At 44.2% G+C, this 25,621-nt stretch overlaps 1 protein-coding gene across 1 annotated transcript in view; it reads right to left on the bottom strand.

The window, feature by feature from the left end:
* Nucleotides 1-25,621, bottom strand: part of PDE1A (phosphodiesterase 1A) — a 138,169-nt gene that overhangs the window by 14,742 nt on the left and 97,806 nt on the right. The window contains exons 2-11 of the mRNA XM_082201231.1: nucleotides 21,690-21,803; nucleotides 13,789-13,971; nucleotides 12,703-12,769; nucleotides 10,188-10,304; nucleotides 8,790-8,930; nucleotides 7,326-7,426; nucleotides 5,013-5,138; nucleotides 3,363-3,464; nucleotides 3,118-3,238; nucleotides 2,176-2,257 (exon numbers count right to left, since the gene is read on the bottom strand). Of these exons, the coding sequence (XP_082057357.1) occupies nucleotides 2,176-2,257; nucleotides 3,118-3,238; nucleotides 3,363-3,464; nucleotides 5,013-5,138; nucleotides 7,326-7,426; nucleotides 8,790-8,930; nucleotides 10,188-10,304; nucleotides 12,703-12,769; nucleotides 13,789-13,971; nucleotides 21,690-21,803 (1,154 nt within the window). The remainder of the gene's footprint in view (nucleotides 1-2,175; nucleotides 2,258-3,117; nucleotides 3,239-3,362; nucleotides 3,465-5,012; nucleotides 5,139-7,325; nucleotides 7,427-8,789; nucleotides 8,931-10,187; nucleotides 10,305-12,702; nucleotides 12,770-13,788; nucleotides 13,972-21,689; nucleotides 21,804-25,621) is intronic.

The raw sequence follows: 25,621 nt of genomic DNA, 5'->3' as shown, positions 1-25,621 counted from the left end.
CTCCTCCAAAAACTAGGTGCGTCTTGTGGTCTGGTGCGTCTTATAGCGCGAAAAATACGGTACATAAATATATCATCAACAACAACAACACTGCCTTCTAAGAGGAAGGTTTGCCTGGAGCCACTGGCCCAAAATCACAAAGTGAACTTTGCCATAGGGGTGTGGGTGGGAATATGAACCTGAAGTTCCCTTGCCTACGACAGAGTCGTTGAGCCAGATCATCATCCTGTCTCTCGACATGGAGTCCTCCTTTGATTTAGCACAGGAAATCCATGTATGGAAACAAGCACCAGTGTGCCCTTCTGGGCACAGTCTTGTGCGAGCCAAGATGGAGCTCAGAAACATCTCATCTCTTTGGCAGAAGAGGCCCTTGCGTGCTGCAACTTTTACACTTCCGCCTACAGGGGATCGAGCTTGGAGCAGGGTCTTTATGAGTCTGAGTTGATATTCCAAATTACTGTTTATTATTCTGCGCGAGTGTTATTTCACAATGCGTTAGCAGCGTTCTGTCAAATCAGTGAATGGAACAAGCAATATCCCTGGGAGACAGAACTCAACCCACAGCTCTGAGATGTCAGTATCGAACAATGTCTTCTTGAAAAATGCTTGTCGAGGCAAGAAATTACGCAGAGAACAAAGCATTATCCCCCGCTGAGAACTGAACAGGTGAGAAAAGAGAGAGAAACACCCGATACTACATGGAACGGCAACAGATTTCACATCGTCTCAATATGCTAAATAAATGCTCTGGGCATAAAGGAGAGTGGTACCCTATTACCTTATTGAAAACGGGCATTCTCAGACTTAGAAACGACACCAATGCGTGGAATGTTGTGGCACTGAATCTGAAAATCTGTATTGCCCATATCTTGCGTTAGCTAAGAACATTGGCTGACTTGAAGACCCTCAAGAGAAGAAGTGGTCCTCTGGGTGTTGATGGATCCAATGCCTATCATCCATAGCTATTGGCCGTGCAGGATCGAGGGCTGTTGAGCTTCCCACATTTGGAGGGCCACCAGTTCCCCATCCCTGCTACAGCAAAGTATCCATCTAGGTGTGTGCAGGGAGACCCGTCTAGCATCACCACAGCCGGCTGCCATGTGCCTGTGGCTCAGAGCTACGGCCAGTTCCTGTGATACTTGCACCTCAAACTACCACCCATGACAAGCCAGCTACAACAAACAAGGTGAGGCCAGGAGAATGAGCTAGGACGAAACTGCAGCTCCTCCTTCTGCAAACTTAAAAGGTGCAAGCTGAATCGCCCTTTTTACCCATACCTGTGCAATGGCCCCTGGGCTGGAGACATGTTGCCTGTTGACCTGCTGGGATTCCCCCAGAACCAGCTGGACTATAGCTATTTGGTACTGGGACTGGGAAATCTACCTTCACTGTAGGTGGTGATGCTGCTTCCCCAGCCAATGGTCCCGCAGCCATTCATTTGCTCTTTTATTACAAGTTTACCCCTTCTTTCCAATGGAGCCCAGGATGGCAAACAACTTAGGGCTTGTTGAAAGAGGAAGGTCTTCAGTAGGCAATGGGAAAGGCAATAGACGTCGTGTGCCTAACAATCAACATATTCTCTCTTCTCTGAAATAAACATTTATATTCCACCTTTTGTTATGGGACACAAGGCTGAATATGTAGCACTCTGTATGTGGTTTCCCATCCAAAACCTGACCAGAGGCAGACCTGCTTAGTTTCAGCAATCTTCCTATATCATGGGCCACACACATGCACACAGATTCTTTCTTCGTCGGCTGCAGACACACTATGCATTTAAAGCTCATGACTTTCCCCAAAGAATCCTGGGAATTGTGGCCCTGTGAGGGGTAAACTGCATTTCCCAGGATTCCTTGGGGGAAATGCATGGTGTTCACGTAGCCATAGTATCATTCCCATCCTGCAGCAACAATCCATCCCCAAACCTCTGCCTGTCCTCAGAGTGCTGGGCTCTTGAAAGGTAAGGATCCTCTTCTATTCTTCCAGATGTTATGAGCGTCCTCTTCCATAAGCGACGGTGTGCATAATGAACACACGGTAGCAGGAGGAAGCAGAAGCTAGTGACTTGCCAGCCTTAGAATGGTGGTTGTTCCTATTTTGTGATGGTCACAACACTGTTCCTTTCCGCTACGAGATCATTTCTCCAGAGTAAAAAATAAAAAAGCCAAGCATTACCTATTTGGGACTGTGCCACCATGGTGGATTTGCGGTCACAGAGAGGAGAAAACGGTAGCCCCAGTTCTGCCTCTTTGTCTCCCTGAAGGGATAAGAAAAGGTGACACATTGAAATGTGTAAGTTTGCAGGTACTAAGGAAAGCAAGACTAAGAATTTACGGAGTGCATCTGAACACAAGCCCAACTATTTAACTAAACCAAGGGGTGTTCCTTTCACATCCAATTTTTGCAATGTGCGGCTTTAAAAAAAGAGAAAAATACTGTATATTAAACATGTACTTATGATGAATGAGGATAGAGAAAATGGCTGCTTCCAGACAGAGGGTTTTTAGCACTGCCTGCTTATTTCTCTCTCCCTATGAGCTACAAACATTTCCATGCACGCTCAGATGCGCCCACAGCATCTCCCATCTAGAGATGGACAATCTCAGTTTCTTTCCATTTCTCATTTTTCAAATCTTGTGTTCAGCTCTCTACATTTCCATGTCAGTTTTGCAACTCTTCGTTTATTTTTAAAAGTTCTCATGAAAATTCTAGGTTTTGTCCAAATTTCTGCTAACACGTGCATTTCTGTACACAATGTTGCCTGATACACACATTCTTGCAAACAGTTTCCCCAAACAGAATCCAGCTTTGTGTGTGGTTTTCACCACTGTACACATGCTTTCCCATAACAGATGTGTGTTTTTTGAAAGCACAGCTTGGCTGGAGAGCTAATTTGCAAAATTCAGATACGTGCAAATTTCAAAGGATAGTTGGGCTTCGGTTCTCCTATTGCGTCCGGGTTTGACCGTTCACCTTGAAATGTGAACTGAAACGAATTCTTCCTCCACCCTTTCTTACAAGTAGAAAGTAGAAATAACAAGGAATATTACAACCAAATCCAATAACACATATAAGGGATCTTTATGAACAGGTTTGGACATGGGAGAAGGATATTACCTGTCGAAAAAATTCTTCCATCAGTGCCATCGTCCACCGGTAATGCAGCTTCCAGATTTTTGATGGATGGCTGATGTCGGCCGCATGTAGAATCAGGGACATGGCTTTGGCTTTGTCTATCCTGCCCATTCAAAGATTTTCTCACATTATCTTACTGCAACAACAAGTCTCCCCCTCCCTGCCATTCACACAGGAACTGCATGTTAACACACAGCACTGGAGAGAGACGGGGGGGAGGCACTTACCCCTCGGTCTGCTGCAGACTGTGCCTCATTGTTTTGATCTGCTGGAAGTGGCCTGACATGTCAGTTGATAAGACCATCTCGATGACAAGGGTGCGCAGCTCCCTGCAGACAGTCAGCATTACTAAATTACAATCGTATTTATTCTCTAATGAGATGATTTGCTCGCAAAGCGATGGTTAATTTATCTCTTGGGATGAGAATGAATACATTATTTAAAAAAAAATGAGAAAAGCACTTCAAATTATTATTATCTGGAAACCTCCAGCCTCCTGAGAGTTGATGGGAGTTGGGTACTTAAAAAATACGACAACGCAACCCTGCTATTACTCTATCGGTCCTGCTGTTTTGTTATCCCTCATTTCAGAATCATGAACTGTAATTACGTTCTGGGGCTCTGGGTGGGATGCTTTGCCTGATTTCCACATAACTGCAATCAGCAGAACGTGGAGAAGGTTAAGACTTTACCACCAGCACCGAACCTTCGCTTGGGAATGCAGAAGGGGAAGAGAAACCAACTAGATCTTGGGAGGATTCCCCTAAAGAAGGAGGACAGGAGGGTCTTTCTAAGGAGTAAAAAAAAAGTTAAGAGACCCCTGGATGGTTAAGTCCAGTCAAAGGTGACTATGGGGTTGGCACTCATCTCACTTTCAGGTCGAGGGAGACGGCATTTGCCCGCAAACAGCTTTCCGGGTCATGTGACCAGCATGACCAAACTGCTTCTGGCGCAACAGGACACCGTGACGAAAGCCAGAGCATATGGAAATGCCGTTGACCTTCCCGCCACAGTGGTACCTATTTATCTACTTACACTGGTGTGCTTTCAAACTGCTAGGTTGGCAGGAGCAGGGAAAGAGCAACGAGACCTCACCCCATCATGGGGACTCGAACTGCCAACCTTCAAATCGGCAGGCCCAAGAGGCTAAGTGGTTTAAACCACAGTGCCACTTATGCTGTGGTGTGCAGTACCTGGGGGAGGTGACTACTTTGGTGACAGAAAAGCTACCAGGTGGTGACTTGCAGCCATCTCAGGATGCCTGATAGGACAGCATCTCCATCTGATAACATCCCGGAAAGGAAGGGTATTTTGCAGCATACTTTGTTACCCTGTGGGGATGTTTTCCGAGGGCTATTTCTCCACATTTTGGGAAGGGAAAATAAACTGCACATGTGAGCCTTTAAAAGAACCCATGTGCCAAGGGCAATGTTGGGACTATCTCAGGGATATCTTTGCATATGCAAACTTTGTCCAGATTGGGGTCATAAGCCTGTACCCCTGAGTCTTCTTAGTACTTAGCAACACCCCTATCCTGTGCAGAAAGCTGATGTGGAAGAGCTATCAGGGGGTAGAGCATCTGCCTTGCATATGGAAGTTTCCTTGTTCAATCCCTGATCTCTCCAGGTTAGGGCTGAGAGAGGCTCCCTGTCTGAAACCCCGAAGAGTTATTTTTATTTATTCTATTTTATTTATTGAATTTATATACCCCCTTATACCCGGGGGTCTCTGGAATGGGCAAAATCCACATGACACAGACCACTCACACTGGAGAAAGTTTTGACATATGACTCTGGCAAACAACTGGAAGAGCTTTTGTAGTCACTGGAATACTACGAGCCAGGCCTATGATGCGTGTCACTCTCAGCAAGTCTTACCTCCACTCATCTTTGGTTAGGTTCACCAGAATGTTCATTTCTTCTTCTTGCATAATCTTATAAGCAGCACTTACATGATGGTTTTCAAGAACGGAGCGATCGTTGTACAAAATGGCAACATCTGACCTAGATGCAAAGAGTGGGATATTAAGCTTGAGTTCACAACACCTTGGCAGGCTTATCTACCTGTCAGGTGAGTCAGGAGAGCTGCATCCAGCTGAGGCACAAGAAAACACCTTATGACAGTGCTGAGGAACCTCCAATTCAACATGTTGCAGCCCATTCTGTTATATCAGGGTGTGAAATCCTTTCAAAACTAGAACTATCTCAATTTTATCTTTGTTTTTGAAATCTGAAATGAGAAGGGCTAAGTTTTTATTCAGTGTTGTTTTTTTTAATGGCCCCATAATTTAAGATCAAAATAGAAAAGTGGTTTAAATTTGGAATTACTGGACTGAGTGGTAAAAATTTATTTTTAGTTATAGCTTGCAAGCCTTGGCTTGACACTGTCGCCATGGGAGCAGATATGACACTGGATAAATAAATCAACACACAAATTCTAAGTCTGTAAAGTTTATGAACTGAGTAACATGTCTGGCAAGAGCAGTGTCCTAGGACACGCAGCATGATAGGGTGAGGGAAAACGAGTCTTCATTTTCGGTCGGGGGGTCATAGCAATTTGTGGGAGAACAAAGAAGAAAACACCCCTTCATTGTATCATTAAATCATGAATGGAAAACCTTTGACAGTCCAAGGGTTCTATTCATTGTCAGGCAAACTTCCAGGGGCCACATGCCAGTGCTGAGCAGGGCCAGAGACAAAAGTGGGAGGAGCAATTGATGCAGTTGTTTCACACACGTTCACACGCAGACCTTTCTACTTGCCAGGCTTCAGGGAATTGGCTTCCTCCCCCTTCTGGCAGTAGATAAGCAGAACAAAGGAAAAGGAGTCTTCCTACCAGTTAGAAACTTGAATGATCACAGCGAGAGAACAAGAAATCCATTTCCAAGGAATGGTGGTGCTCCCAGTTAAGGGTTCCACCCACTTCCTGCCTAGTCACCCAAGTCACTACCGCGTCTTGTACCCTGAGCTCATAACCACTGTGCTTTCTGCGCTGCCACCTTATCAGCTCTTCTTGACCTTGGACTGGGCGGATGAAAGCTTTCCAGAGACAGTGAATCTGTTAACTCTCTCTCTCCCAGTACTTCTTCTCCTAGCTGTTCCCCAGCTAGTATTTCCCAGCTTCTGCCTTCTGAATTATGTCCCTCTGCAAACCACTGTTCCAATCTATACTGTCCTCCTGCTCCTGGAAAGATTCAGGATCCTGATCAGGAGGAGGGGGAGGCTCCCACCATTCCTCCTCAGTGCAGCCCCCTTCAGCATGGTCCCTGACACTACCTACCATCCAGGGAAGCAAGAGTTTAAGGACGCAATCCAGTCAGACAAAAACACTCAAAGGGATTTGGCCCGGGGAAGAGTCCTGAGAGGCTTGGTGGGTCAGTTTTGACCCTCAGGCCTGAGGTTCTCCATCTCTTCATTAAACGGTGCAATAGGAATATCAAATCACAATGGCTGGAATTCAAAATAGCATTGAGGCAATCATTCCATCCGTGGAAGCAGTTCTATTTGCCAGGTGGGAAGATCTCCCTTCTCCTCCCACCATGCACTGTTTGGGGGGTTGGTTATTCTGACCCCCAAGAGCCAATTTGGAGGGGAGCAGGTGGGAAGGAGAGGGGGGATGGGGTCCCATTCTGCTAGTAGGACACATTGCAATGGTTCCCTCTGGCAGGATTGTTTAGATGAATCCTGCTCAACAAGTCTTCGCTGCAACTGTATGAAAAAAAGAATTGCTAGGGAGAAGCGGGCTGATTTCTTGGCACTCTTATAAATGACTGACAGGTGCCATAGTGTTATATCACTGCCACATCCAATAACCTAGGTACACACTGCTGGGTTGAGCCAATGAGGGGCCCCTTCTAAGCCTCTGGGATCTTGACCAGTGTCCAGCCTGGATGATCTCTAGCACCAGAGCTCCTGCCAAAAATGAGGGGATATAAATAAACTTTAAAGTGTCAATACCAGCTTCAAGCGAGGGCTGGGAACCCTTCACTCGTGACTTTGCTTCTCTTCTGTCCCTCGTGCCTTCTGGAAGCACTGAAATTATCACACTGATGGAAATTTCTGCATTGTATCATGCACAATACCGGCTTGGGAGTCTGCCATGAGATCTTGCAGGAAAGCAATGCCTGAAAGCCTGCTCAAAGATTTTCTCCTTCCCAGTTTTAGGTGTTTGTTCCTATACCACCAGCTTACCTGGTCTGGATGTGAAAGTTGTTCGTAGTCCCGGTGTGCTCATAGTCATGGATTGTAGCTGCAAAGATCATTGCTAATATTTCCAGTTCGGTGAGCCAGTGCTAGTCAACAACAACAAAACCTTCCATCATATGAAGTACAAATAGTTCGTCTCTGGCTAAGTTGTTTTGTCTTATAGAATCCTACTCTTTCTTAATACAGAGCAGGGATGGGGAACTTGATGTCCTCCAGATGTTGAGGGCTACAACTCCCATTGTCCATGACAGAGCCGACCCACCCGTGAGATTGGGTGAGGTGGCTGCTTCAGGCAGCACCACTTAAGGGGCATCGCCCGGCTCTGCCACCCAGCCTTGCAGCTTGTCTCCCTGGCCTCTAGGGGCAGAGAGGAACTGGTAGCAAAGCTCTGTGGAAAACTCCACCTCCACCCAATGAGGGAGACTCCTTACAGAGTTGGTGCCCCCATCGTGGGGGCGTTTTGCCTCAGGTTCTGAGACATCTTGGGCTGCCCCAGTCCCTGACCATTGGCTATGCTGGTTGGGGCCGAGGGGAGCTGCAGTCCAAGAAGATTTGGAGGGTCACAGGTTCCCCACTACCGGATTAGCCTGTCTTTGTGCTATCATACTCCCATACGGCAAGAAGGGTTGCAGGAAGTGGTCCATAACCTTTGCACTTATCCATGTTGTCTTAAACCTCAAGCCACATATACCTCAAGACACCATATAGCTTTCCTAGCATCTTGCTCCTCATTCATTTCTGCTATGCGGATACTCATAAATAGCCAAGGATAAAAGGTTCAGGCTGGCATTCTGTTAGTCTCTGGGTGGAGAGAGAGCTTTAAAAAAATGCATGGACCATGAGAGAGTTAGCTACCATCAAAAGCTCTATTTTAGTGACTCCAAAGTCCTAGTCAAATGCTGAGTCAAATGCTGAAAGTGCCTAGAAGCAGGCTGCCTTTGAGCATCCCTAAAGGTGCTGTGGGTGAAACCACAGAGCCTAGGACTTGCTGATCAGAAGGTCGGCGGTTCGAATCCCCGCGACGGGGTGAGCTCCCGTTCCTCGGTCCCTGCTCCTGCCAACCTAGCAGTTCAAAAGCACGTCAAAGTGCAAGTAGATAAATAGGTACTGCTCCGGCGGGAAGGTAAACGGCGTTTCTGTGTGCTGCTCTGGTTCGCCAGAAGTGGCTTAGTCATGCTGGCCACATGACCCGGAAGCTGTACGCCGGCTCCCTTGGCCAGTAAAGCGAGATGAGCACCGCAACCCCAGAGTCGGTTACGACTGGACCTAATGGTCAGGGGTCCCTTTACCTTTAAAGGTGTTCTTTGGATTGTGGCCTCTGGTTTGCCTACCCCCCCAAAAAAAATATATATATATTTGCAGTATGTCTCCTGCCAGTGTTCACTAATAGGTTGCATTATGTCACCACGTCCCGATCCTCTGGGCTCAGACCAGTTCATTATTTCTTACCATGATCCCCGTAAGAAGCATGATGCAATGCACAGTGTGGGTAACATCAGCTGCGTGGATTAAGTTGTGGTAAGGGTTTCGGTGTTTGCTGTAGCCAGTTTCCAATGCTTCTCCAAACAAAATAAGGCTAGGAACAGGGATCTGCAAGAGGCAAGCACAAGTAATAATCACCAGGGTCACCAGCAGATTTGAGGGTGCTAATTCTGCCATGGAGACTCTTGAGAGTCCCATGGACTGCAAGAAGGTCAAACCTATCCATTCTGAAGGAAATCAGCCCTGAGTGCTCACTGGAAGGACAGATCCTGAAGCTGAGGCTCCAATACTTGGGCCACCTCATGAGAAGAGAAGACTCCCTGGAAAAGACCCTGATGTTGGGAAAGATGGAGGGCACAAGGAGAAGGGGACGACAGAGGACGAGATGGTTGGATAGTGTTCTCGAAGCTACCAGCATGAGTTTGACCAAATTGTGGGAGGCAGTGGAAGACAGGAGTGCCTGGCGTGCTCTCGTCCATGGGGTCACGGAGAGTCACGACTAAACAACAACAACAACAAATTCTGCCATGCCATCTTCCATCCTGAGTTTTCAGCCAGCATGTATGCAACCAGTACCTACAGATAGGACATTTAGCAACAACCCATAATCCTCCTGTGCTGAGACGGACAACAGATGACAGGTTGTGATTTTTTCCTTGATTTTATTGTTTTGTCCTTTTGTAAACCACCTTGAGGTTGTTGGTTTTTTTGTTTTTGTTTTTACAATCAAGCGGCATATAAATTTTATGATAATTTAATCACAATACACAAGTGTTTACACAGAGTATTTAGCAACAAATAAAGAAAGAAAGAAAGAAATAACATGAAATAACTTCCTTTGGGTGTGTCTATGTGCAAAATGTTTCTTTGCAAGTTAACAATATGCCATAATTCCCATATCTGGTATCTTATAGCAGTTGTATATAACAAAGCAATCAACACAAATATATATATATATATATATATATATATATATATATATATATATATATTTGGCCTGCATATTCAATAACAAAACAATATGGATGTAAGTAATCACCACGCCATTCAGATTCTCCATAAATAAGGATAAAAAAGACCCTAGAGGAGGGAAGAAGAGAGAAAGAAAAAGCGAAAAAGAAAAACGAGAAGAGAAGTGAAAAGACAAGAAGAAAGAAAAAGAGAGAGAAATGATAATATAATTATCTTACTCAAATTACTTAACATGCCATTGAATTTCATCTTGTCCTTTGTCATTCCAGTAATGAAAAGAATAAATAAATATTCTCTAGTTCTCTGTAAAGAAATCATATGCCTGCTTTCCCTTCTCTGGCATATGTTTAGGTGTGGGTAGATGTGGCAGTTCTTTAAGGGAAAGCCTCTTACCTTGAAACGGTTCAATAGATCATATCTGGTAAATAATTCATACATCATAAATTTCAGGCTGTGTCCCCCACTTGCATCATTTAGGGCAAACACATCAAACGACCATTTATCAACATCCTGTAAGAGAATTTTGGGGAAAGGGGATAATTAAGGATTTGCATACATTCCCCACCGATAGGAGACAGAAAATTCAGGGGAGGGGCAGCAATTAAACTCTGTTTCATTCAAGCAACAAGCACCATTTGAGAATAATGTATGGCGAATCTTCAGTGTTCAACAATGTTTATGAAGTAATTTGCACTCAATAACCTGTTTCCCTGACATCCCATAATTGTCAGGGGATCATATTGGCACCAGAAATGTTCTTACCGCAGGTCTTTAGTCTCTTGCAGTCCCCAACTTGCTCTGGGCTGAAAACCAAAATGTGTGTGGCAAAGGATTCTTGCTAGGCTGTGATTCCTCATAATATAGATTTTGGGATTGTTTATTTGAAAAACACCCTCATCTCGAAACCTTTCTGCATATAAGCTACCACTTTCTGCATATAAGCTACCACTTCAAGTTAGAAGAAATCACAGGGTGGGGGTAGCCTTGCTGAAAAAGAAAACCTGAAGGAGCGTCTTCACCCCCATCGTTCAGCCCAGATACTGAGGTGCAGCTCTGAGGGTCTTCTGGCAGTTCTCTCACTGCAAGAAGTAAGGTTCCAGGGAACCAGGCAGAGGTGCCCACCCTTTGGAACACCCTCCCATCAGATGTCAAGGAAATACAGTGGTACCTCGCAAGACGAATGCCTCGCAAGACAAAAAACTCGCTAGACGAAAGGTTTTTCCGTTTTCGATTTGCCTCGCAAGACGAATTTCCCTATGGGCTTGTTTCGCAAGATGAAAACGTCTCGCGACTTTGTTTCCTTTGTCTAAAAACAAAGACATGTTTTGTTTATAAAGTTAATTTATTTTCCCTTCAATTTTTGAACTGCTCTTTACAGTATGTGTGACTTTAAAGAGCAGTTAATAAACTCTTGTTGTACCAAATTTGGCTTTGTTTGGACTTTTTTTGACCATAGGAACGCATTAATTGATTTTCAATGCATTCCTATGGGATTTCGTGATTCGCAAGACGAAAAATTCGCTAGACGACAAAACTTGCGGAACGAATTAATTTCGTCTTGCGGGGCACCACTGTAAACAACTATCTGACTTTTAGAAGACATCTGAAGGCAACCCTGTTTAGGGAACTTTTTAATGTTTGATGCTTTATTATGTTTTTAATATTCTGCTGGGAGCTGCCCAGTGTGGCTGGGGAAACCCAGCCAGATGGGCGGGGGTATAAATAAGTTGTTGTTGTTGTTGTTGTTGTTACTGAAACAATAGCAACAATTACCTTTTTGAACAACACCTCTCAAAACAAATACATCTTACCATTCCAATAATACCCAAATTTCATCACAACTAAGCGGAAGAAGCCATACAATCACAAACCTTTTGTGAAAGCGGAAAAAAAACATTTCCTTGCGTGTGTATTTCATACTGAAATGATTAGGAAATGGTTCGCTCAAACAAGGGGTCAAGCTCAAGGCAGCATGGCCATTGGTCAGTAATGTGGGAAACTGTAGCGCAACAACACCTGGAGGACTGGGGCTGGTTGTACTATATTCCAGTAGCTAGAATATATGGGTGGGATCCAGCTCCTCGAGCCCCATCACAAGGACTTCTGTCTGAGCAATGGGGCTTCCCAAACAGCACGTGTTAGAATTCCTGCTCCTTGATTGCAGTCATGGGATTTTTTTCTATCACATGAGGTTGTATGTTTTGACTCCACAGAGTGGGAAGTGACGGAGACAGGATATTTGTGTTACTGTGTTCCGTGAAGTGGGACTATTGTCCTTTGTTTTTCCTCTTTGCTGTCTGATGCTAGAGAGAGAGGGAGCCATGTTGCAGTGCTCCGTGTGTGTTTAGATGTAAATAAAGTAGATTAGCCAAAATATTAAGTTGCTGAGGTCTGTTACGCAAGCTGCGGAGAGTCTGTGGATCCCTAAGTATGCCGGTGTCTGTTGGCATTGGTCGCTGTGATGTTCGGGCTGGATAAAGCTTTTGAAGCTCCCGAATGAAAGACCAGGAGGGAGAGAACATGCCAGTCAGGCATGTGTCTCTGCCAGGGTCCTACTCGAGTGTAGAACGACCTCCTGACAGCACGTGTGGGATGGAGAGCGGGATCATTCAATCAGGAAGGCCAAATTGCTTGCGCTGCCCAAAGCAACGTTTTCTCTTATAGCAAATATTTTTATGTTGCTTTCACTTACACCTGCAGTTGCAATCACAGTTTGTGCTCGTATATTTTTTTGGTACATATTACCTGGCTGTAGAAACGCATTGCAAAATTTGGGGAAGTTTGCATTTTGGCACATGGTTGTTTTGGTACGCGTGCATTTAAAGGCAAACCGACCAAATTTGCACTTTCTGAAACTGCACTTCTCCCAAATCCCTACTTTGTAGTAAAGTCCACAAACTGATCTCACCTTAAAAGCTAAGATCACTTCAGCTGGATAGGCCAAGCCGACCATGCTAGAGGTCTTTCGATACATTCTAGAAGAAAAGAAGCGTAAATGAAACAGCACCTGAAAACTAATGGTGATGTGTTTATGCTTTGGGAGCAGTTCTGGAAAAGTTCCCCTTGCAATTTGAAGTTTGAAATTCGATATAAAAAGACCCTTAAAATCTTGTGAAAGATGGGAGCCAAAAATGTTTGCTCCCGAAAGCAAGGGAAGGCATATGCCAACTTACAATAGAATTTGTTGATATTTATATCTGATCTCTGCATTTTATGCCAATGTCCTTTCAATAGTGCCACATGCTTATCTGTTTTTAAGATAACACTTTCTTGGTCAATGTGTGGTGAAACAGAATTTTAATGTTCTGTCTTTTTTAAAAAAACAAAACAAAACATTTTTTTTCATAAGTTACATTTATTACTGAACAATTGTATTCCTATTCAACAAAACAATTCCCACTCACCCAACATCAATGTTTATAACTCAATTTATATACAATTACATTTTAAGGTTTCGTTTTATCTAATTTCACCCTCTCTAACATGTTTCTTAATATATTCTGCTGTTTTCTTACACTTCAAACCCTGCTGTGGTCTTCGCATATGGGAAACAACTTTTGAAGACAGATCTGAAATCTTACTAAGTGCAAAGGCGTAACATTAAGTTTCTAGTCTATATAAAGAATTTTAATGTTCCGTCTTAGCACTTAGCAAGATTTCAGACCTGTCTTCAAATGATCGTTACAAAGAGGACTAAAACAAATGAACTAACCCACCCATGAAGAAAAGAAATGTAAGATGCTACAAGCTTAACAATGGCCTGGCTTGCACATCATGGTAAGCCAAAGTATGGCTTAATACAGTTTAGGAACATAAGACAGACCACTGATCAGTCAAGCTCAGTGTTGTCTGCTGGCAGACTCTCTTAAGGGTTTCTCGGAAAAGACTTTACTAGTCTGCTCAGAGATGCCAAAGGGGTCTTTCATACTCAAGTCAGATGCTCTACCACTGAGCTATGCCAAGTCCTCCTTGTTCTTATAAAGCCAGAACTCACCTTTCTACAAAAATCCCTGCTTGTACAGCATGCACAATGCTTCGAAACTTTGGTTTCTCCTCTGGCCTTCTTTTGGTCATCCCCATTTTCCTCGTGAAGGTGGACGCCAACCAATCCCGTACTTCCAGCGGGACTGCATCTGACTGGATATCCGACAGCTCATCCTCTGTATCCAAGAGTCTCCTGTAAATATATATCGGGTGCATGAATCAGTATAGAAGATCTGCAGACTTCAGAATAGGAAGGGGGAAAATATGGACCAGGCGCTCAAAGCTCTTAGCTCAACCCAACCTTAGCTAAACCCAACCTGCAGCAGTTAAATGCAGTATTCCATAATTCTGGATTGTGGTACAGAAAAGAACATAAAAAGAGGTCTAGTGGATCAGGCCAAAGGCCTACCTAGTCCCATATCCTGTTTTCAGACTGGTCAGTTTTCTGTTTTGCTTTTAAATGACAATAAAGATTTATTTTAAAACAAGGTATTATAATACAGCTGGAGAAACGTAGGTTATTTCAGAATTAATAAGCTAGTTTGCTGAATTCGTTTCACAGAGGTTTTTCGGCTTTTTAGTTTGTTCCCTTTCTGAGGCGGCACTTTCCTTCAGGTAAGGTAAAGGTAAAGGGACCCCTGACCATTAGGTCCAGCCGTGACTGACTCTGGGGTTGTGGCACTCATCTCGCTTTATTGGCGGAGGAAGCCAGCGTACAGCTTCCGGGTCATGTGGCCAGCATGACTAAGCCGCTTCTACCCACCCCTTTAACAAATCCAACTCCTAACTTTCAGTAATAGTCTTAAGGGCTCACAACCCCCCTTCCTTAACTGGGTTTTGGGAGTCTCTTCCTTCCTCAGAAGACTGGTCTTCCAGACTGGTCTTCCAGACTGGTCAATTATGGGAACCCTGCAAGAAACACCTCAGCACAACAGTGCATCCCCACTTAAGAATGCCTTAAATGTGCTTAATAGAATAAAATAAGATCAACATCATTATGATCTAGACCATCATTAAATGGAAAATATAAGCACCTGACTGACAAAGATCGAAATCTTATCAGCAGCGTATCCCCAAATATCAAATACAACTTTATCAGCACCCGAGACCATCCTCAGCCCGATAAACAACAAACATTACAATCTTCGTTGATAATCTTGCATACTCATTTTAGGTTTCAAGACGGTTTCCTTTGGTATTCTGTTATATCCAGTTCCATTATATACTTTGCTGATGTTCCATCATCTACTCCAGGAAATGAATAATGAAGTGGGCATGAAGAGCTGCCCTGACTCTCTTCTCAGCTTGAAGAACTGATTACCTTGCCTTTCTCCAACATTGTTTGCTCTCGAAGGCCCACTTCTGCTTGGGAGAAGCAGCAGCTGAGGAGCACTTCAGCTAGCAAATGGGAAATAATATTTGAAGGACTTTGCTGTTATGATAATGGAATGATCGGCTACAAAATAAGAGGCGGGCAAGGAGGAAATAATCTAAGGCACTGGTCAGAGGATCGCAACCAAATTAAGACTACTTCAGTTGTGTTTTTGAGGACTACTTTTATAAGTATCTTGCCCATATATTTGGGGTGGGGGTGGGACTTTCTACCTGTGGTGGAACATACTTCACCATACTTCAGCCAGCATGGCCATACTGGCAGGGAGTTAAGAGGGTCTTGGTGCTCACCTACACCATACATTTAAAGGCGACCCTTTAAGGCACTCTTGGGGGAGGGACTCCCTCCACCCCCAAGAATCCTAGGAATCACAGTTTGTTAAGGGTGCTGTCATGTACTGAGTTGAATAGGATCCATAATGCAGCAGTCTGATTGGTCCTAGAACAATAGGGTCCAGAATGCAGCAGTCTGATTGGTCCACAGGAGCCACCCAATCCAGCTCCAGGTGGAAGTGAATCCACAACCTGATTGGCCTACAGGAGAATCCTGGAATTAGCCAATCACATGGGGCCCATTGTGTAAATAATGTATATAAAGCAGACATTCTGGGGGAACATTCATTCCTCCTCAACACTATGAGCTGAATAAAGAGCATGAAATCCACTCTCGACTCGGAGTATATTTCACTGCTGTGGACTGTAGCTCTGTGTGGTGGAAACAGCAGTTCCCAAGATTCCTTGAGCGAAGTCATGTGTTTTAAATGTTTCAATATATGGTGAGGATCTCGCCATAGTCCTAAAAATCTGGAGGTCACCTGGTTGGCGGAGGCTGTCATGGAAATGTTTGAGCGTAAAAAAGGGGAAGAACTTCTTTTAGCTTATTCGTCTTCTTCTTTTTCATCCTCCTCTTTTTTCCCCTGTTTATGATCTTCCTCTTCTCTTTGTGACAAATTTGTGTCTAATGAGACCTCAGTAGTAATTCAAGCGAAAGGTTAAGAGAAAATCTAATTCCAAGGTGTTATTTGTTTCCTGGAAATTCAGTTACATCAAATGCATGCTGTGAGGTGCTGGAAGTGACTAAAAGACCTCTGCCTTCTCTTCAGCGGACACTGCAGGCAACCCCTCTATTATTGCTAATTATGGCAGGGCCTTGCCCATGGAGGCAGACTGGTGAAGCAGCTGGCCTCAGGTGGCACATGGTAAAATGCAAATAGCAGGCAACATATCATTACTGTATTTAATTGTTGTGCATCAGTGTAGACACAAATGATTAGGGACACAATTCTTCACCAGGCATCAAAACATCTTGGCCCATCTCTGTATATCCTCAACGAGCCACAATAGTTGACTTGTCTGACTCCAAACCTAGCTGGCTCTTAAATGGAGGATTTGTCCATTTCAGTTCTCTTGATTTCTCCTTTTTCTAATCTTAAATTCTACATTTTCTATATTTCTGCAGCAATTCGGGGGGGGGGGGGACATCTTCGTGAAAATTCTTTAGCATTTCAGCGTCAATTTCTCCTAATAAACACAATTTTGTATGGATCTACACACCGGGGCGGGGGGGGGCTCTATAAATAAGTCAGAAATTAAATCATTATAACCACTGGCGGAGGAAGAGGGGGGTGGGGGAGCGCACCACCCCTGGCAGCACGATCCTGGTGGGGTTCCATCGCGGCTGTGCCCCCACCCGTGCTGGGCACCCTGCCCCCATAGGTGGTGTGCCACACCACCAGGACGCGCGCCAGCCCCGCCCCCGCCTATTTTCTGCCCCCAGTGCTAGAGCATGAAGCTCCGCCACTGATTATAACAGAAGGAGAAAAAATGCTATGGAATATCACAAATAATTTTTTTTTTTTTGCTCTCCAGCGCCATCTGGAGCTGCATGTTTACAACGAATTCAAACTGCTTTTTCTTTACTACAGTAATGTAGTGGGAAGTGGGAAGCCTGTGGCTTTTGCGGAGATTGATCGACTACAACACCCATAACCTTAGGCCATTGGGTTGTGCTGGCTGGGGCTGATGGGAGTTGGAGTCCTGCAACCTGTGGGAGGTCCACAGGTTTGCCACCCCTGCTTTTAGGGGGTTTCAAGATAGGCTTTTCTCATTCTTTACAGGAATGTGTTACAATCCCACACTTTGGGATATACAGGTGCCTAGCAGCCCCAGCTGCAGGCCAGCAACACTCTCAGCTCCAGATCTGTGTTCTTCTTGTATGCAGCTGGTCAGAAGCATTAAGATACAAATGATGGCTACAGCACAGACCCTCTGAGTGTCCCTATTTTCCAGGGACAGTCCTGGATTTACAGATGCCATCTAATAATAATAATAATAATAATGTATTTATACCCCACCCATCTGGCTGGGCTTCCCCAGCCACTCTGGGCGGCTTCCAACAAAATATTAAAATACAGTAATGCACCAAACATTAAAAGCTTGCCTAAACAGAATATCCTGCTTTCCCTTAGGACGTCCCTATTTTCACCAGAGCAATGTTGGAGCATGTGGTGAGATGTTCCTAATTTCATTGGAGAACTCTTGGAGGGTATGGAGTTATGCGACCTCTGAGCCAAGGAGATAAGTAACTATACAACATTCAGAAGACATTTGAAGGCAGCCCTGTATAAGGAAGTTTTTTTAAAAAAATGTTTAATGTTTTATTATGTTTTTATATATGTTGGAAGCCACCCAGAGAGGATGGGGCAACTCAGTCAGATGGGTGGAGTATACTACTACTACTGCTACTACTACTACTACTACTATTGAATAGGATGTCCCTATTTTCATCAGAGAAATGTTGGAGGGTATGCTACAGTTTCAAATTTTAAATGTAAAGTTTCTGATCAAAGAAACTTTAAGTTTGGAATTACTTTGAATCAAATGCATTTCATATCTGCTGCCTCCCCCAACCTTCAGTAACAGGAAAAATACAATCAGGCCTTATTGATTTTTCCACTAAAAGCTATTACTTTCTAGGCAAGTGGGAAACACACATATTAAACACATAATGGGGTCTGGACTAGCCAATTGTTACCCATTCTTATTTTGCTAGCTGGGGACTCCTGAAAATTTAACTCTTGTGACACAGGCCAGGGATTTACCTAGGCAAGTGCTCCCCAAATGCATCGAAGCGCTAGACTGGCGGAACTGTGTAAAATGTTTCATTTGAATGTTCTCCTTGAATTTTGGGGAATATTTTAACAGTTCCCATTTGTGGTAATATAGCAGATGTTTTAGAAGAATGAAGAAGCAGAGGAGGGACAGTGGGGACTTTGCAAGCCAGTCTGAATGATGCATTTTGATATCCGGCTATATTAAAAAGATCTGGGGAGCTGCTAAAATCAAAGTACATTCTGAACATTCTGAACCACATGATCTGGAAGCACATCTTTGAGACTAAAAGTTTCAGAAGTGCAGCGTGAATTATCTACTTTAGCTCAATGTGGGGCCCCTGTTCCAAGCAGAAAATGCATGAGTGTGACTTTGCAAAGCCAGTGATTTCTTAGGGAATGTTTCTATGAGGTGAGAAATCTGTCATTCTTCCATGCTCCTTCGATTCTTAAATAAATTCAGAAGTATTTTAATATTTAGAAGATGGATGTTTCTCGGGGAGAATCAGTGAAGCCATTTCATACACTGGAGTTTCTGCCTAGAAATAACTATATTGTGCAGAGTGCTCAACTGGGATCTGGGAGACCCAGGTTTAAATCTCTACTCTGTCACGAAGCTACAACATGCCGCCACATATACTCACAGTAAGAAACTTATTTTGGCAATGGCTTCATTTTTCAGCTTGCGGCAGTATCTTAGAGAAAGGCACATAGTACACACAGGTGGCTGCTTGAATCAGTTGGGGTGAGGGGGCCAACCAGTGTTGCTCCCATGCTGATGAAGAAGAAAGGCTGGCCATTGTGACCTCATGTTGACCCTGCCTGCCAGAAGAGTGACAGGATCATGTCCCCTACAGCTGATTCTGCCCACCTAAAGGAGGAGCGGCCCCATGTGCCCCTCCCACAGTTAGTATGGTATATTAGAATAATGGGCCAGGATTTGGGAAATCAAGGATCAAATACTCACTCGGCGTTGAGGATAACCTTGGGCCTGTCACAGTCTCAACCTAATCTACCTCACAGGGATAAACAGGAAGGGGGAGAGCCCAAGCTTTATATGTCACCTGGAACTCCTCGAGTGAAAGGTAAGATCTAGATGTAATAATATGAATATAAAGGTAAAGGTAAAGGTACCCCTGCCCGAACGGGCCAGTCTTGACAGACTCTGGGGTTTGTGCGCCCATCTCACTCAAGAGGCCGGGGGCCAGCGCTGTCCGGAGACACTTCCGGGTCACGTGGCCAGCGTGACAAAGCTGCATCTGGCGAGCCAGCGCAGCACACGGAACGCCGTTTACCTTCCCGCTGGTAAGCGGTCCCTATTTATCTACTTGCACCCGGGGGTGCTTTCGAACTGCTAGGTTGGCAGGCGCTGGGACCGAGCAGCGGGAGCGCACCCTGCCGCGGGGATTCGAACCGCCGACCTTTCGATCGGCAAGCCCTAGGCGCTGAGGCTTTTACCCACAGCGCCACCCGCGTCCCTAATATGAATATAAATAACAGTAATAGCAATAGTTATGTTACACAAAGCTCCAATCTCTGAGGGGTGAGAGACTCCAGGGCTTCCAAGCACAGGAACAAAATCTTAGGAACCGAGGTCCCTTTGCTGCCACCCCCAAATATTTGAGGGTGCCAGGGCCCCCCAAAGTTGAGGGGAATTCTCATTCAAATGATGTTTGTGTGCCATGTCATGTGATCGATTATGCATGGTCCCCTCCAATATTTTATTCAAGTTGACACCCTTGGTTCTAAGTGCTTTTCCAGGGTTCAGTTTTCTTTGAGTGAAGGTCAGTTGAAAACTGTGGTGTCTTTAGAGTCAATATGGTTTTATTTACACATATAGCATAGGATGGGAAGGGAGCTCACGACATTAACACCCCACAAGGTCTTGTTCCTCAATTTGCAACAGCTTTAGATCCAGCACAGAGCATGTCTCTGTCTCCTTCCAGCTCTCATGCACCATTCTGGCTATTGTTCTCCTACATAGCAGCTAGCAGCTCAATGAAGGAAAGGAGGGGAGCTTATTCCCTTTCCTAGAAAGCACCATCACTAATCTCATTCTTTGAGATGCTGATGAGCAGTTAACTGGCCAGCTAAAGCCTTACTTTGACAATGGGACTAGAGCCAGCGGTTTTCAATCTGTGGGTCCCCAGATGTTGCTGGACTACAACTCCCATCATCCCTGAGCTCTGGCCTTGCTAGCTAGGGGTGATGGGAGTTGTAGTTCACCAACATCTGGGGACCCACAGGTTGAGAAAGGCTGGTAGACTGAAGGTACAGGATGGAAGGTTAAGAGGGGACTCAGGGTCCGTCCAGACTGACCCCCCCAACTCATAATGTAACAACAGCAACAACAACAACACTGGTGCAAACAGAATAACTATAGGCTATGACAAAAATTTGACTTGGACAAGAGCACAGAAATCTGTGTATGATGCAGAATTGTTGGATAATGGCATCTACTCCTTTTCTATTAATTTTCATTTCTCAGCAGAGGTTACAGGAAATCACAGACAGGTTGTTCCTCTTGTTCTCTTATTAATTAACTCCAAATGTATCATACTTAGTGTGCACATATAATAAACAAGAAAGTCATACAAATCACACGTATCACACTTACTATATAACAAGGTTGGTTGGCTTCCTGGAATTATGAAAACACCAGACCTTAAATTTAATAAGGAAATAGGACCAAACACATACTCCAAATCCAAGTGATCCTAAAGATGTTTTGGCAGCCACACTTGGGAGAACATTCCATTCAATACAAAAATGTTGAGAAAGTCAAGACTGTGAAATGTAAAACTTAGGTAAACACGCTGGAAATTGGTCTTACACTAGATACAGTTTCATTGACATGGCTACCCTAAACATTATTTCTAACCGTAAAAATGAGACGCATGAAATTAGCTGTGAAACCATTTCAATAGAAGTCAAGTATGTACAAGGCTTGGGATGAGGGGGAAAAAAAGACTTTCTGCATGTGTACCCATACAGAAAGCTAATTAATCACAGATGTACTGAGAGACAAGTTCTAACGGTCAGAGTAATTGAACAACATTGAGCACCTTCTGCTCCCAAAAACATCTAATTCTATTGAACTGAGAATAAAGATCACAAAAAGGCACCATTCAACGTGGTTAAGGACATTCTGGATTCTGAACTCAGAAGAATAATTCAAATATTTAGAACTGACCTTCTTTTTAGTGTTCAAAGCAACGCACCCACATTATCTCCAAAATGGATGCTGGCCTAAGGGTTACACTACCATCTTATTTTAGTTGTGACTTGTGCAGATGTGATGTAACTCAGAGAAGTCCTTCTTCCAATAGACAGGTGGTAGGATGAATGGAGAGCTAGACAAATATATCCAGCCAGATTCAGTCAATTGCCCCAAGTTCTGTAGACCTACCTTGTTTCGTCAATGTATACAGCCTCCAGGACAGATGCAGCATATTCAATATTCTTCTTCAAATCGACCACATTAACGTCGCCTTTCTCCAGCTGCTTCACCAAACATCTTAATCTGTAAAAAAACAAAAACAAAAAAACTGGGATTATTCGAGGCAAAACTAGTTGTCCTTTCCAAAACAGTATATTCCTTCATCTTCTGTGGAAGGTGGTTTCTGACAATGGGTGTTATTTGACTAAGTTTTACACCCATTAAAATTATTGAACTTTAGTGATGAGTGGTTCAGACATCCAGTGCTATCAAGCAATGCTCCAAGTGCCTCTGCAGTCACCGATCTGACATCTCGATACAGGGGAACCACAACATAGAAGGTTGACCGCAAAGGGAAAAGAAATGTGAGGTCTCCAATATTTATATGATGTATGGGAAACACACAGGGGCAGCAGAGAAGTGGTGTGTGTCAAATCGGAAGCATAGCTTAGGTCCATTAATTTCAGTGGGTCTACTGTGAGTAAAACTTAGTTCAATACTACCTCATATACCAAAATCCTAGACATAAAACTGGAAGGGACCCTAAGGATCACCCAGACCTAGTCCAATACCCTGCAATGCCAGAATATGCAGTTGTCCCATATGGGGAATCAAACCTGCAACCTTGGCATTATCAGCACCATGCTCTAACCAACTGAGCTATCTAGGCTGACATAATTTTACCCAGAATGCAGGCCCCAAGTATACTCCATTGTACACCTGGAGCTCCACTACATGTATGAAGACTTCATTCATTTCAATGAAAATGCACACAGACTATATCCAAAGGAATAGGAACTCCTGCCTGTGCTTTGGAAGGCATCATTAGACTTGTGGATGTCAAATTTAGGGGTTTTTAGACTTCAGTTCTTACCCTTGATCCTCGCCACGAGTCAAACTGCACCACATGGGATATATGAATTCATGTGCACTTGCAATTTACTTTGCACTAGTGAACAACACTTGGAACCTTTTTGGTTTTGGTCTATAAATTATCATAAATAAATTAAGTATGCCATCAATTCTTGAAGGGGTTTCCCCCCCTCTCCAACCCCTGCTGCTGCTGTCAGTGTCTGGCAACTCTATTTACCTGGTAGAATTCAAAGGCTTAGGATGTAGTCAATATGAAATTGAAATAAAGCAGCATGTTTTCACACTGCTTGTGATCATTAAGTTTTGCCCCTCCAAGTAGCTAGATATAAACAATGCATGCACTTAATTAGAAAGAGGGAATTTGCAGCCTTCCAAATGCTGTTTTTGACCACAACTCTCATCAATATCAGCTAGCATTGCCAGCAGCAGTCAGGCATTATGGGAGTTGTAGTCCAATGACAGCCAGAAAGAGACAAATTTCCCATCCTGCTTTTGAGGAATAATCGTGTCATGGGGTGGGCAGGGCAGGATACCTTGTGGCTGAACTAGTGGAAACAGAAAAACATATGATCGATCATAAATCACACAGACAAAAGTGTGAAAGTGATGTTGCATTTATACAGGAGAAAAATATCACCATGCAAACAGTAATTAAAGTTCACATTAAACAGTGGCAACATCCACAACCATAGTTTCCTTTTACTAAACCAGGTTTTCTAAACTTGGGTCTCCAGCTGTTTTGGGGCTACAACTCCCATCATTCCTAGCTAGCAGGACCAGTGGTGAGGGATGATGGGAGTCATAGTCCAAAAACAGCTGGAGACCTAAATTCGGGGAACCCTGCACTAAGCTGTTTATGCTAACCTCTAGAACTGACATGATTCCTAACCCATAAAGGTTTTTCTTCTTCATTTCCCACTCTCCCAAACTAAAATGCTGTCCATGATTTTTGCTTTAAAGCACAATGGGGCGAGGGAGGAATGATTTTCAAAGTAAAAGAAAGAAAGAAAGAAAAAGGCCAGTATCACTTTTAATATGATTTCGTTAATACTCGTAAGACTACATCTGTGATCGTGCTCAACTTCTAATCGTGTACAAGCTCTGGGCAAAAGAGATGCATTTTAAATGAGATTCAGCTTTAGTGGCCATTTAATTTCCTTTGAGAAAATTAGTTTTACACATTTCTTCCTCCTGTGTGAAAAATTAAGCTGTGCTGGTGCAATCCCCTAGGCATAGTTCAGAGCCTACCTATAAAATGATAATTAATTGAAAATAATGAGGCCCCACGGTACATCCTCTAGGCTTTTGTTAGACCTGTGCTCAATATTTGATCAAGCTCGATTACACTTAATAAATCCAATACGAAAAAGCTACACAAACCTTTCCCAACTTTTGCTGAACGTTTGAAGTACCGCAGCACCGAGGTGCCCCAGTGTCATTTTCTGCGTGTTGATTAGTGCAAAGGCCAAAGGCTAGTACTTCTATAGCAACTGCCCTTTTGAATGCTGCTTGCAAAACAACATCGATCCATTCTGGCCCTTCACATTTACTTAAAGACAGAGAGTGGCAAATGGAGGTTGCCATTAGGAGTTATATGTTTTCGAACACCTAATGAATATTGCAGCAATAATAAGATCAGCCCGGTCCTATTCCATGCCCTCTGACATTCCACAGATGAAAATAGGGACATTTCTCACTCTTCTACAACTGACCCTCTTTGGACGCCCCCCATTGTTGTGCCCCACCCTGTGCAGGACACAACACACAGTGCCAAGAGTGCCAGTTTGGCCCTGCGACCATGGGAGCCTGGGTCCGAAATTTGTGGGTGCCCAGCACCTACGTGGGGAATTTTGTGGGTTCTTGGGCAACCAGGACCCCAGGGAATTAGCACCTATGACACATGCCCTCCACTGTCCTGATAAAACCCAATAATCCCAATTTCATTTTATTCTTTGGAATAATAATAATAGTAATAATAATAATAATAATAATAATAATAATAATAATAATAATAATAATTTATTATTTATACCCCACCCATCTGGCTGGGTTTCCCCAGCCACTCTGGGTGGCTTCCAATAAAACACTAAAATACAATAACCTATTAAACATTAAAAGCTTCCCTAAACAGGGCTGCCTTCAGATGTCTTCTAAAAGTTTGGTAGTTATTTTTCTCTTTGACATCGGGGGGGGGGGGCGTCCCACAGGGCGGGTGACACTACCGAAAAGGCCCTCTGCCTGGTTCCCCTGATTTCTGGAGGTTCCCTGCGCTGGTTCTCGCAGCGAGAGAACCGCCAGAAAGCCCTCAGAGCTGGACCTCAGTGCCCGGGCAGAACGATGGAGGTGGAGACGCTCCTTCAGGTATACTGGACCGTGGCCGTTTAGGGCTTTAAAGGTCAGCACCAACACTTTGAATTGGAAGATTTACAAAAAGAAAAACACACAACAAAAAATCAATTTTAGAAAGGGGCAAGACTAGATACAAACACAAGACTCCTTGTGCTCCACTCTGCTTTCATCCCACCCAGGGCAGCCCTGCCCTCTGCCTGCACTGTGGCAGCAGCAGCCTCTCCTCTCCTGCTCTCCAGCAGCCACTATGAAGCTGCCCAAGGAGGGAGGAGGCTGGTAGCAGAGGCCATGCAGAGGCCATAGAGAGGCAACGGGATTCTCCCTCACAGCTGCCACTGCCTCTGATGCTCAGGACAAGCACCAGCTAGCTCATCCTCCTCCCCGAGCCTGACAGCAGCAGCACTGGCATAGAAAATAGGGACATTGCAGGATCAAATCAGAAGCTGGAGTGGCTTTCATAATTCCAGGGTGGTCGCTAGAAAATCGGAACACTTGGAGGGTATGCTATTCACGAGCCAGTGACAAAGCAGTCGTGTGGAGATTGCTTCCTGATTCCCTGCCTAAAAGAAAACTCTGCTCCAACTCCCAGTTGGTTGCAGAAGCCAGGGGAGAACACACACACACACAGCAGTGGAGGAAGGACTTTTTGGTAGATTTGGTATTGCTTTAAACACGGGTGG

Source organism: Podarcis vaucheri, assembly GCF_965113315.1.
Source record: "Podarcis vaucheri genome assembly, chromosome: 1".
Taxonomy (NCBI): Eukaryota; Metazoa; Chordata; class Lepidosauria; order Squamata; family Lacertidae; genus Podarcis; species Podarcis vaucheri.
Note: the sequence above shows the minus strand (reverse complement) of the source record. Positions and strands in the feature narration are given on the sequence as shown.